The sequence below is a fragment of the Labeo rohita genome, chromosome 21 (genome assembly GCF_022985175.1).
Source record: "Labeo rohita strain BAU-BD-2019 chromosome 21, IGBB_LRoh.1.0, whole genome shotgun sequence".
NCBI lineage: Eukaryota > Metazoa > Chordata > Actinopteri > Cypriniformes > Cyprinidae > Labeo > Labeo rohita.
In genome coordinates this window covers 5,553,196-5,566,804 of record NC_066889.1, presented here as the reverse complement: position 1 = coordinate 5,566,804, position 13,609 = coordinate 5,553,196, and the positions used below count along the sequence as shown (strand labels likewise).

The 13,609-nt window shown below is 34.3% G+C and overlaps 1 protein-coding gene across 1 annotated transcript; it reads right to left on the bottom strand.

The window, feature by feature from the left end:
- Positions 1-1,808: 1,808 nt before the first annotated feature.
- On the bottom strand, positions 1,809-13,328 carry aldocb (aldolase C, fructose-bisphosphate, b). The gene is made up of 9 exons (XM_051092988.1): positions 13,211-13,328; positions 8,045-8,178; positions 7,684-7,895; positions 5,524-5,578; positions 5,275-5,435; positions 4,805-4,888; positions 4,533-4,707; positions 4,136-4,335; positions 1,809-2,820 (listed from the first exon to the last, which is right to left on the bottom strand). The coding sequence occupies exons 2-9, from the start codon at positions 8,154-8,156 to the stop codon at positions 2,728-2,730; spliced, it is 1,092 nt and encodes a 363-aa protein (XP_050948945.1). The 5' UTR covers positions 8,157-8,178; positions 13,211-13,328; the 3' UTR covers positions 1,809-2,727.
- Between the last annotated feature and the right edge of the window lie 281 nt (positions 13,329-13,609).

Here is a 13,609-nt window from a genome sequence, read left to right as displayed (position 1 = left end):
TTCCTACACTAAATATATCAAAACTTATTTTTTTGATTTGTAATATGCATTACTAAGAACTTAATTTGGACAACTTTAAAGGTGTTTTTTTTCTGGCAATCTCAGATTCCAGATTTTGAAATAGTTCTATGTTTAGAACTATATTAATATAAATAATAATAATAATAATAAAAAAGAGAGATTTTAAAATAGTTGTATCTCATCCAAACATTGTCATATCATAACCATACATCAATGAAACGTTTATTTATTTAGTTTTCAGATGATGTATGAATCTCAGTTTAAAAAAAAAATGGACCCTTATAACTGGTTTTGTGGTCCAGGGTCACATATGCATTTATTTCTTCTGCAGATCACACAAGAAACTATTTTGAATAATGTTGAAAAGCAGTTTTGGTTACCACCATCAAAAAAAAGTTTTTTTTTTTTTTTTTTTATTTTATTTAATGTTCCATTGAAGAAATAGTCATGCAGGTTTGGAACAACAAGGTCTGGTTCAGTTTTCATATATTATTCATAAATTGTGGGGTGGGGTTTTTGAACAGTAAGATTTTTTTTTTTTTTTTTAAGAGGTCACCAAGCATGCATTTATGCAATTCAAAGTACAGCAAAACAGTAAAATTTGGAAATATTTTTTACTATTTAAAGGAACTGTTTTCTATTTGAATATATTTTTAAATGTAATAATTTATAATTTATTAATAATTTATTCCTGTGATTTTAAAGAAAATTTATTTGCATCATTACTCCAGTCACATGATCCTGCAGAAATCATTCTAATATTCTGATTTGCTGCTAAAAAATAAAATAAAAAAAAAAATCATTTATTTAATTTATTGAGTTGAAAATAGCAAAGTAGTTTTTATTCCCAGGTTTGATGAATATAAAGTTCAGAAGAACAGCATTTATCTGAAATAGAAATCTTTTGTAACATTATAATTGTCTTTCTCATAACTTTTGATCAATGTAAAGCATCCTTGCTAAATAAAAGTATTAATTTCTATAATTTCTTTAAAAAAAAATTATTCTGACTGCTAGCATTTGAATGGTATAGTGTATAATGTTACAATGTAATGTAAATTTCAAATTTTATTTCAGATAAATGCTGATCTTTGGATCTTTATTTTCATCAAAGAATCCTGAAAAATACACTCAACTGTTTTAAATATTTATAATAATAATAAAAAAATGTTTCTTGAACAGCAAATCAGCATATTAGAATGATTTTTCAAGGATCATGTGACACTGAAGACTGGAGTAATGATGCTGAAAATTCAGCTTTGATCACGGGAATAAATTATATTTTTAGATATATTCAAATAGAAAGCAGTTATTTCACATAGTAAAAACATCTCACAATATTACTGCTTTTGCTGTATTTTGGATTAAATAAATACAGGCTTGATGAGCAGAAGAGAAGCTGTTCAAAAACATTTGACTAGAAGTGTAGATATTAATTAAATAATATACAATTTTGTGTAAGGTAATATTTTATCAAACACATTTAATAGATCTTAACACACAAACACTGGATTTGTGCCTCTAATGCTTTAAAACAATTACGCAACTCCAAAGTGTGCCGTATTTTTAAAATGTGCCCCCATTAATTTTTTGAATCAATTAAACAGACATTTTACCCAAGTACATTTGTTCTACAAAATGCTTTCTATTAAATTATATAACTCTCTGTACAAGAAATAAATGAGAATAACCCATTTACTTAGATTTATGTAAACATGCTTAATGGGGGACTGTTATGGCTCAAAATATGTGTATGAAATATCTGCGTAGTAATGAGAAACACAATCTAGAGTTTTACAGTATTTTATTTTAGTTTTTACTATCTGACACACAAAGTGCTTAGAGAACAACACCAAATCACAAGATCACATTTTGTCAGAGCAGTGAGTGTTCCCCTCCCCAGAAGCTCCACAGTTTGGTCCGCTCCGCCGTTTATAACCAATATAGAGGTTTTTATTCATGTAGCACTGTGTAACAAATACAGGGAGGAGAGGGACAGCATGATACATTCAAGCACACAACACAACGGAGCACAATTTCAAAATAATGGTCCTTTTCAAACTAATATTATTAGTATTTTATATTAAATTTCTTGAACAGTAATCACACGGCCCAGACAATGCATTAATATTATATGTGAACACAACACAAAATAATATTCCTCAGAGTCTGGTGGAGTTAATCATTACTAGCAATTATATATTACTCTATTTCATTCCTTATTATAATAAACTGCCCCTGCTGGCATACACTGATCTCAACTCAGTATTCACATCTTCCACACATCATCATGAGGGCCGATGTGGTCAAACTGCACTGAAAGGAATGTGACATATCAACTCGAGTGGCTGGTGCCTGAATTGGAATGACTTATGTTGGAATAATAACAACAGAATGGCTGATATACATACACTTCTATTTAAAACCAGCTAACGGGCCACAAAAAAATACTGTTTTCTTGTTTGTAGCATTAAAATTATCTAGAATGTTTCAAAAATAAAAAATAATCTCCTGCGTACCGTTTTATAGCTTCTCTCCATTTCTAAAGTTTAATATATTTTAAATAGATACATTATGAGACATTGCAATGACAACCCTAAAGTACAGAAGACAGCGCAGGCCTGTGATTGGTCGGTGACAGGAAGGGTAGCAGCTGTGCACTATACTATTGGCTGGCGGAAGCTGGAACGACGGGATGCAGGATGTTTAGTAGGCGTGATTGGCCACGTACAGGGACTGTCCCGCCGATCCACCGGTTTCTTTGGAGACGTACTTGCCTTGAGCAGCCAATCCATTAGCCTGGGGAAAGTTCAATAACGTCAGTTTATGTTGCTTGAATCAGCAGTTTTAGACAGACCTTACATTAACAAGGAACAAAACTATTGTAGCCCAACAATTCTAAACAGATCCACCCCTAGCTCTACTGTTATTAAATTTTATATTATTTTTTAAATATTATACACTACTACAAACAGTTGCCTATATTTTTTCAGGATTCTTTGATGAATACTAAGATCCAAACATCAGCATTTATCTGAAATTAAAAGCTTTTGTAACATTATACACTATACTATTCAAAAACTTGGAGTCAGTATAATTTTATTGTTTTTTTGGGAAATAAATTATAGAAATTAATATTCATTTAGCAAGGATGCTTTAAATTGATCAAAGGTGATGATAAAGACAATTTTAATTTTTTTTCCATTTCAGATAAATGCGGTTCTTTCTATTCATCAAAGAAACCTGAAAAAAATCTTACTCGGCTCTTTTTTAACATAATAAATTAAATAATAAATCTTTTTTAAGCAGCAAATCAGAATATTACAATGATTTCTGAAGGATCATGTGACTGAAGTAATGATGCTAAAAATTGTTGAAATCAGAGGAATAAATTACATTTTTAAATATATTCAAATAGAAAGCAGTCATTTTAAATAGTAAATATATTTTAAAATTGTACTGTTTTTGATGTACATTGGATCAAATAAATGCAGACTTGGTGAGCAGAAGAGACTTCTTTAAAAGCATTAAAATCTTACTGTCTAAAACCTTCTGACAATTAGTGTATATTTTTTATTTAAATGTTATTTAAATTTTATATTATTTCTAAATAAAATTATATTTAATTTATTATTAAATTATATTACATTTTCAGTACATATATTTACTGGAAAATTTGTACTCAAATTACTGACAGTGATGCACCAAAACAGCAAAACTGAAATTAAAGTTTTCATTTTGGGTAATTACGTTTTTGGAATTGGGTAAATAAACTCTGTATGCTGTTTAGGGTGTTATGTTCCCACAAAATTCACAAAAATACATGGCATTTAGATGAAAACTAAAATTTGCTTTAGGGGTAGCCACATTTGCCAGTGTTTTTGTGGGCAAAATTTATTCATTTCAACAGGAATCCTTGTTCAGCAGTTTTGTGCAACAAATTTAGAAACTGATTCAAGTTAGTCACACGAATTAACCGCGTTAACTAACAGAAAGCTGCTTGGTTTGGAAGTGACATCTGTGTGAGCTATTTTACACATAGCTACACTATTGACAATAGACCTTTTGCTAATGTGACTGCACCTTAATGGAAAAAAACATTTGATCAACTGACCTCAGCGCGCTTGATGAACTCCTCTGTGGCGGCCTTCTCATTTTCCTTGGCTCCACGCCAGGCGTTGAGGGCAGAGGCCTGCAGGGCACGTCCATAGGAGAAGGTGAGGGCCCAGGGTTTTGTCAGAGGGCAGTTGTTGATGGCGTTCAGGTTGACGGACGCCTCCTCCTCACTCTGACCTCCAGAGAGGAAAGTCACACCTGCCGGAGAAAATTCAAAACGGATTATGTACATACACAAATGGGACTGTGATCTCACCACATGCAGTTCACTGCTCACACCTTTTATCCACATCACGGAGCACTTCGTATTCTTAAATAACCAGCAAACATATTCTTAAAGCTACAAATGGTAAATCAAACACAGCTGAGGTTTCTCCGTTAGACTCGTGACTCACCTGTTACTGCGGGGGGAACGGTACGGCGCAAGGCTGTCACTGTGGCCATGGCAATTTCCTCGCTGCTGAATTTGGTGGGGCAGGAGTGTCCAGCTGTCACCATGTTGGGTTTCAGAAGAGTTCCCTCCAGATAGACGTGATGGTCAGACAGGGCCTTGTAGCAGGCAGCAAGGACCTGGAGATACAAGAGAAATAAAGATGAAGTAAATTTAACCATATAGTATGTAACAAATCAACTGGAATGCTATAAATTCATGTCACTTTTGATGTACCTTCTCTGTAACATACTGGCAGCGCTTCAAGTCGTGGTCACCATCAGGCAGAATTTCTGGCTCAACAATAGGCACAATCCCATTCTGAAAAAACAAACGGACAATATTACTTTAATAAAAGTCACACTCCATTGATTACATCTTATCTCTAATTTCTATGCTTTGTACTCCATGCAACAGTTCCCTAAATTATCTGAAGACATTTACAATTATCTCTGTGTGATTTCTTGACTTCAGTGTTATTTAGTATTACTATTAATGTATTTATTAATATTTAGAATTTTATTTTATTCAATATTTAATTTAGGTTCACGTTTTAGTCATATCAAGTGCTTTAAAAAAATATTTGTGTTTTTTTTTTGTTTAGGTTTGTCATCTAATATTTAGATTTAATTTCAGTTTTATTTCCGATAACAACTTTTAACAGTTTTACTTTTAGTTAACAAACTGCCAAGACTTAATAAACTTACCTGCTGGCAGATGCTGGCGTAGCGAGCCAGGACGTTAGCGTTCTCCATGATGGCTAACTCTGAAGGAGTGGTCTCGCTGATCTTCAGCACACACCGCCACTTAGCAAAGTCTGCACCGTCTTTCTTATACTGAGCACAGCGTTCTGACAGGCCATCAAGCCCTTAAGACAAACAGGCATCCCATTAACAAAACATCATTATAATTTCCATCATTTTTAGCCAATATTATATCAGCGATAGTAAGCTTACCCTGTGTTGTGGTCTCTCCGTTTGTTCCTGCCAGAGGGACGACACCTTTGTCAACCTGTAAAAGAGGACAACCTGCTTTATGATCAAACGGTCATGGCAGAATTTCTGATAATCTAGCAATCCTAATTTGTATTTTCTAATAAATACTTTAAAATGTGACCCAGGACCACAAAACCAGTTAAAAGGGCCAATTTTTTGAAACTGAGATTTACACATCATCTGAAAGTTGAATGAATGAGCTTTCCTTTGTTAGGACAGGACAATATTTGGCCGAGATACAACTATTTGAAAATCTGAAATGTGAGGGTATTTAAAGAAAGAAGTTGAGAAAATTGCCTCTAAAGTTCTTAGCAATGCATACTACTAATCGAAAATTAAGTTTTGAATTTTACAAAATATCTTGATGAAACATGATCTTTACTTAATATCCTAATGATTTTTGGCATAAAAGTAAAATTGCTACTTAACACTGGTTTTGTGGTCCAGGGTCACAAATGTCTAAACAATGCTTTATTCACCAATAAACTACAAATACAAAAAAATGATACAAATATAATTTGGAAGAATATTTCAAATCCTCAAGCAGCTAAAAAGTACTAATCAGAAAGCACATTGCTGTGGCAAACATGAACAACCTAATTTAACCTAATAATCTTATCCTAATCCTTGGCCTACATGCCTACTTATTTATAACTCAACACTCCGTTTTTATTGCAAGGCATACAGTATATGTAAATATATTTAAAATTTAGGGGTTCTAGGAGGTCTATAATGCTCATGGCTGCATTTATTGAATTAAAAATTGAGTAAAAATAGTAATACTGTGAAATATTATTACAATTTAAAAAAGTTTATATGTGACCCTGGACCACAAAACCGGTCATAAGGGTTTTTCTTTTTTTTTTAAATGAGATATGATACATCATTTGAAAGCTGAAATAAATAAGCTTTCCATTGATGTATGGTTTGGCCGAGATACAGCTATTTGAAAATCTGGAATCTGAGGGTGCAAAAAACTAAAAATTCAAAATATTGAGAAAAATCAACTCTAAAGTTGTCCAAACGAAGTTCTTAGCAATGCATATTACTAATCAAAAATTATTATTTTTTTTACTAAATTTCTTCATGGAACATTATCTTTACTTAATATCCTAATGATTTTGGCATAAAAGAAAAATCGATAATTTTGACCCAAACAATATGCCAATGCTGCTTACAACTGGGGGTGAGTAAATTTACAAATAATGTACTCACCCCCTTGTCATCCAAGATGTTCATATCTTTCTTTCTTCAGTCGTAAAGAAATTATGTTTTTTTGAGGAAAACATTTCAGCATTTTTCTCCATATAGTGGACTGCTATGGTGCCCTGATTTTGAACTTCCAAAATGCAGTTTAAATGCGGCTTCATACGATCCCAAATGCAGCTGTAAAGCCAGTCGAGAAAGAAGGGTCTTATCTATTTTAATAAAAATAATACAATGTATATACTTTTTAATGTCAAACGCTCGTCTTGTCTTACTCTGCCTGGACTTTTTGTTCCGGTTCATGACAGTTAGGGTATGTCGAAAAACTTCCATCTCATGTTCTCCCTCAACTTCAAAATCGTCCTATATCGTTATTTTACCTTTTTTGTTAAGGGTGTTTGATCGTCTTTGCATGTTCGCTTTGCATAGACTGGGTCGGTACTTCTGCAGTGATGTAGGATGACTTTGAAATGATTTTTAAAGTTGAGGGAGAAAATATGATCAGAGTTTTTCGACATACCCTTACTGTCTTGAGTCAGAATACACAGAGTTTAGGGAGAGAAAGGCAAGACCAGCATTTAGATTAAAAAGTATTTAAATTGTATTTCTTAATGAAATAACCAACGTTTCGCTGGATAAGACCCTTCTTCCTCGGCTGGGATTGTTTAAAACCACATTTGGGATCGTTTGAAGTCACATTTAAACTGCATTTTGGAAGTTCAAACTCGGGGTACCATATCAGTCCATTATATGAAGAAAAATGCTGTTTTCCTCAAAAAACATAATTTCTTTACGACTGAAGAAAGACACAAACATCTTGGATGACAAGGGGGTGAGTACATTATATGTGAATCTTTGTTTTGGAAGTGGACTTTAATTGAATTAGTGGACTTTAATTTAAATCAAATCTAGTACCTTGATTCCCACAACAATGCCCCTGTCCTTGATCAGCTTGGCAAACTGTGTGCCATCATCAGCGTTCTGGTAAAGGGTCTCGTGGAAGAAGATAACACCACCAATGCACTTGTCAATGCGCTCGTCAGCAGAGAAAAGGATCTGGCGGTACAGACGGCGGTTTTCCTCTGTGTTCTCAACGCCGATGGGGTTCAGGCGCTTTGCCATGCTACCTATATACATGCAGACATACAAATAATTGTGTTAAGGGACTGACAGAAAGCTGTTTGCTGCATATTTCATGTTCCAAGGAAGACAGAACGACAATTGGGTTGTTGGGTGTGAATGTATTATTTCAATACAAGATGAAACCCTCACTGACCTGTGGACTCGTCGGCAGCGAGGATGCCCTTGCCGGGAGCTACGATACGCTGAGCGATGTCCTGAAGCTCCTTCTTCTGCTCAGCTGTAAGTGCGGGGTATTGGTGCGTCATGATGTCTGCGGCTCAAAGCAACCTGCAATGGAGGAATGGCAGAGACACAACTGTCATTTTCTCCATTTTACCAACAACTTCGAACAGGTAAAAATCTCTATGTATATACACTGCTGGCTATATAGTTACACACAGAGCGACACTAATGATTTGCGAATCAGACCATGATTTGAATAGGAATTTGGCAGTGCTTTCCACTGCTTAGTAACACTACTTCACCCAAAGAAAGTCACATAAGGAACAACAACTCGTCTCCTGGAAACGTTTGACTGCTAGCTATGGATAAACAAAACTGTGCCTCTTTATTCAAGGTATCTAAAAGGGTCTGGTTGATATTCCAGCCCACTCTTCCTCACAAGCTCTTTAGCGAGGCTGAATTGCGTAATAACTTGGACTAAAGCCAGTGTTTTCTATTGCTGTTATGCAATCACATTTCTCTAATCTCTGCTGTCAATCCCCTTTAGACATGCCCCACTGTCTGTTACTACATGGTTTCAGAGTGCTGAATTGACACAACATTTCATTAAAAGGGTTTGTTTATTTTCCTTGTGAATTAATTAGCATGCTTTTAAAAAGAGTACTAATAGAAATAATATACTTAGATATAAATATAATTAATCGTAAGCTGAATGTAGTTTTACTTAAGTGCATTCTAACCGGAATTAAATCAAAATGCATTATCATTTAAATTCATAATAAATTCAATTAACTGCACAAGAATTCTTTAAATGTTATATTGAATAACAGCCTATATGTAAAATTATAATCAAGTGCATGTTCTTTAGTATGTTTGTCAACACCTTAAAATAAGCCTACTTCTTAAAGCACAAAAATCTTAATCAAAGATTAAAATAATTATTTAAAATAGATGTTAATTTGAAAAGTCTACCTTAATTGTTGGACGAAACAGTGATTAAAGTTGGACTTTTTTTCACTAATATTATATTATCTGCATGTACAGTTTTTAAAAACACACTTCTAAGATTTTAAGTATATAATTATATACTAATTATTTACTATAATACATAATTAAACACTTCTTTTATACAAGGGTTATTTTTTTCACTCAATATCATAATTATTGTTCATATTGACTGTGGAGTTTATCATTTGTCTAAATCTATTTCTATCTCTCTTTCTGCACCCCCATCTCTGTGCTAAATGGAACGGGCCAAAACCGGCACAAACTGGCTGGTCTGTTTAGATATAAATCATAGCTAGATGTGCTGTGACACCAAACGCCCCAGTACATCCACAGAATGCATGGAATAAAAGAGAAAAACAACCTATCAAGTTACACAGAATGATTTAATATTATATTGATATGTTACTGAAATGAATTAATCAGAGATACTACTTCATGGGTTTTAATTAGAGACTAAACAAAAGTTGCTTTCAAGCCAGTTGTTGTTTCTCTAGCATCTCAGCTGTTATTGTATTTCTGTGCTAGCATATGGTTTAATCACAGTATTACTGAAGTGTCAGGAGAGCGCACATCCCTCAAGGCTGACTCTGTGAATGAATCCGCCTCATTGGGTTTGCTGAACAATGGAACTTAGAAAAACACAGCCCACGGTCACCGCTCACCTCATTCATCCTACAGTTTCACATAATTCGTGTTTTGTGAGGGATGTGTCACAACATGCTCTTACCATTCCATTTGGAACAAAAAAAGGCATCTGACATACTATAGTCCAGAAATACTGACTGGATTTGTTTTGTTAAAGTGCAACCTCAAGTTGTTCCAAACCTGAATGAGTTTCTCTTTTCTGTTGAGCACAAAAGATGATAATTTGACGAATGTTGGCAACCAAATAGTTAACGGTAGCCATTCAATGCATCCTATTTTGGAGGCTGCGTCCTCTAGAGGTCGCAAATATTGATTGAATACATCTCATTTAAGAAAAATAATCATTAGAATGCACAGAAAGATAGAAATTACAGTATTTCACAACTCGCAAAGAATAACAGGCAATTTTACTATTACTTTCTTAAATGAGACTATGTGGCCAGCAAGTGCGACCTCTGAAGGACACAGCCTCCAAATGAGGCACAGCAATTGACTTCCATAGTATAGGAAAAAAACATTTGGTTACCAACATTCTTTAAAATATCTTTTTTTGTGTGTAACAGAAGAAAGACACTTATAGAGGTTGTTTTTTTTTTTTTTTTGTTGCTCTTTTGTTGGTTTTGATTGCTTCTGCTGTCCTCTTTTGTAAGTTGCTTTGGATAAACAGTCTGCTAAATGGCTAAATTTAAATTCAACATTTTCATTTTTAAACTGTTGTTTTAATGCAAAAGGCCATACCGTATTGACTTCATTGACAACATTATGGATTTTATGACACTACAAAGGACAAACAGAGGTCATTTTGATGCATGACCACAGTCAGTGATCCATGATGAAGAGGTGTCCACTGCTCCTAACTCAAAATGACCTCCCTTGCCCTTTACTTGCAACAGTACAGTATGGGTTATTGCTTGTGTAATTTAAACCTCAAATATTTCCAAGTCGCAAACTATATTTCTGCTAACCTAGGTCAACATATTCATTATGTTAACAAATAATTCCATTTAATTAAATTAATGCATTTAATATATTTTTTTTATATTATGTTATTAACATGTTATATGTTATATTTAATGTTATATAACATTATATGTTATATATGTTAATATTCTATTTATATTAAAATACTACACTTATTTATATACATACGCTAAAAGGAACAGGTTGGAGATAGACCTAGATATTATTTAGACTACTTGCCAATGTTACAGAGTTTATTTTATAATATTTCACAGACAACTGCAAGCTCTGTTTATATTAAAGAGAACCCCATTGGCCTGCCATTTATAAAACACCATCAGTGTTTCTCATGCAAGCGAATACATTTCGATGAGTCATGATGACACTGTTTAGACACTGCACTTTTAATTCTTTTAATTACAGTCTTAATTCTTAACTGGTTCTAAACAAATCACATAGTGGATCAAATGAATGCCTATAAGGCATCAATCTGCTAGTTGCTTGGATATAAAAGCTCAAAATAGCAGGATGGAAGAGCTAACCAGCGTATTATCAGTTATGGGTGTGAAGAACAACCCCTTCCGATCGCTGGTCATCCCTTTTAACATTGCACATACAAAGCTGAATGGCTTAGGTGCTTTGCTAATTATAAAACGAAAGAAATGCACTGAAAATAATAATGTCAAATGCTCATTCCTAGGCTGATAATGCCACCGTATTGAAGATCTACTCTTTTATTCAAACTAATCTTTATAGGGAGTGCGGGTGGCCTTGCAGAAGATGCTTCTCAAAGAAAATGCACAAGGAATAAGTGACAGCTGACAGATTCAGTCTGCATCTGTTGCTCCGCACTGCATCATGCGCAATAGTGAGTCAGTGACCGCCCATTTTTCCAGTGGCTTTGATGGAAGCATCTCTTCCAATCATTTTTTCCTTAGGGATTTCAATGAAACAAACTAGCCTTTCTCTGAAACAAATGACACTACAAATTTAAGCTAAGCAAAAATGTATATATATGACTGGTGGAAAACTGTGCACTTAAATTGTTTAAAAATATTGAGTATTTTTAAGTAAAAAATATTTAAGTTCAATGCAAAAACAGCAGGTTGAGAGTGTCTGCTGAGTTCCTGTTGACCTTTTCTGATTGGTGGATCTCACTGCAGGATTATGGGTAGTGTAGTTCTTCACACATAGCTTGACAATTTTCTTTAAAATTTGAAATTACGCTAATTTGCTTACATATATTAATTAAATGTTTAATTTAAAAATATTTTAAATATTAATTAAATGATTTTATTTCAAAAGGCCTAGAAATGCGTCACACGCATTATCTTTTCTTCATATAATATGTATGGAGAAATGCAATGGCTATGCAAAAATAAAAGAAGTACATAAAAGAAGAAATAAAAGAGTCAAAGGCCACCGTTTAGAGAACTGTACACCCGGAGCTTAGTCTCCATCATCAGCTTAGTTCATTTAACCTTGAGCAACACTATATATGTACCTGCGGCGTCCTCAGAGAGGAGAGACACCATCCTCAGCACGTATACACGACACGCGAGAGGACGAGAACAGCTCGCGTGATTCATCTCAAACCTATATGCGTCGTGACGCAACGCAACGCAACGCGAGCGTTCTACTTGCGTCGCTAGCAGTGTAGGTGGAATGTTAAAGCGTTAGAGGTCGACATTTAGAGTGAAAAACGTCTTTGACAAAACCTAAATTTGATGTACATTACTTAAATATCTGTTTCGAGAGCGTGTGATGTTGTGAGGATGGGTATCAAATCTCTAAAGGACTTGCTATTTCATCACGTTAGCTCATCTCAGCTAGGCTAAAGCTAGTGATGTAGGAAATGCCCAAATGCCTACGTGCAGATCGGCCACACTCCCTTCCGCAGACATCAGCCGCATCCATGATGCTGTATAGATCTACACGTGCATATGATGCTTTAATTAGCATATTCTGTCAAATAAGCGTTGTTAAAATAGATTCAGTTTGTCGGATTTCCGTTAGCTCTAACGTTACTCTAATATAACGTTACGGAAGAGAGATGGTGATGATGATGGTGTTCATCCGCGCTCAGGGTGACATTGAATGTCATGAATGTCGACATGATGATGTTTATCACTTCCTATAGTTGATATTTGAGCATTTGAACCTTTAAAAACGAACATTTCGCTTTGAAAATGATAGGACGGCTTTTATATGTTTATATAAACGCTGCTACAACGTATTATCATTGTGCCATGATGGAGAAGAAGGCCTTCGATAAGTAAATAAAACAACCACCTGTCGGATCATACATATTTACTTATGACATTTTAATGCAAATAACTGACGTTGCGCTATTAAAATAGCAAATATTTTAAATCAAATTTCTGAATGAATGAACAAAATTATATTCAGCGTCAAAAATGGGTTGTTTACGAAACGAGTAAATGACATGTCATTCAAGAAAGCGGCAGGTTCACTATAATTGTAAATATATATGTATTTTTAAATTAAAAATTCAATCCCTTACCTGTTTCGGAGAGAGTGATGCAAAAGATGCCCGGTTGTCGACAGCCTCCCGTTTCAATGCCGCAACGCAACGTGACCGCTTTAGAAAACTCAACCCACCCAGGGGGCGTGGCTTTGGTCACGACCTTGTTGTAATAATAATGAATATTCATGATTCTTTAAAGTGACCTTCCGCGTCACCGGCAGCGTCGACTCGCATCCGACCGTCTCATGCCTGAGGTGTGTTGTACAGGCACGTAGGCTTTTGTAAAATCAAATTAAAATAGAATAACTATTTATATCTTCAATAAATAAAAAAAGAAAGTAAACATGTGCCTACAACATTTTTTTTTATCGTACAAAAACATTTGTCTACTAATTAGATGTGCAATGTTCATTACATATACAGACTAATAAACTG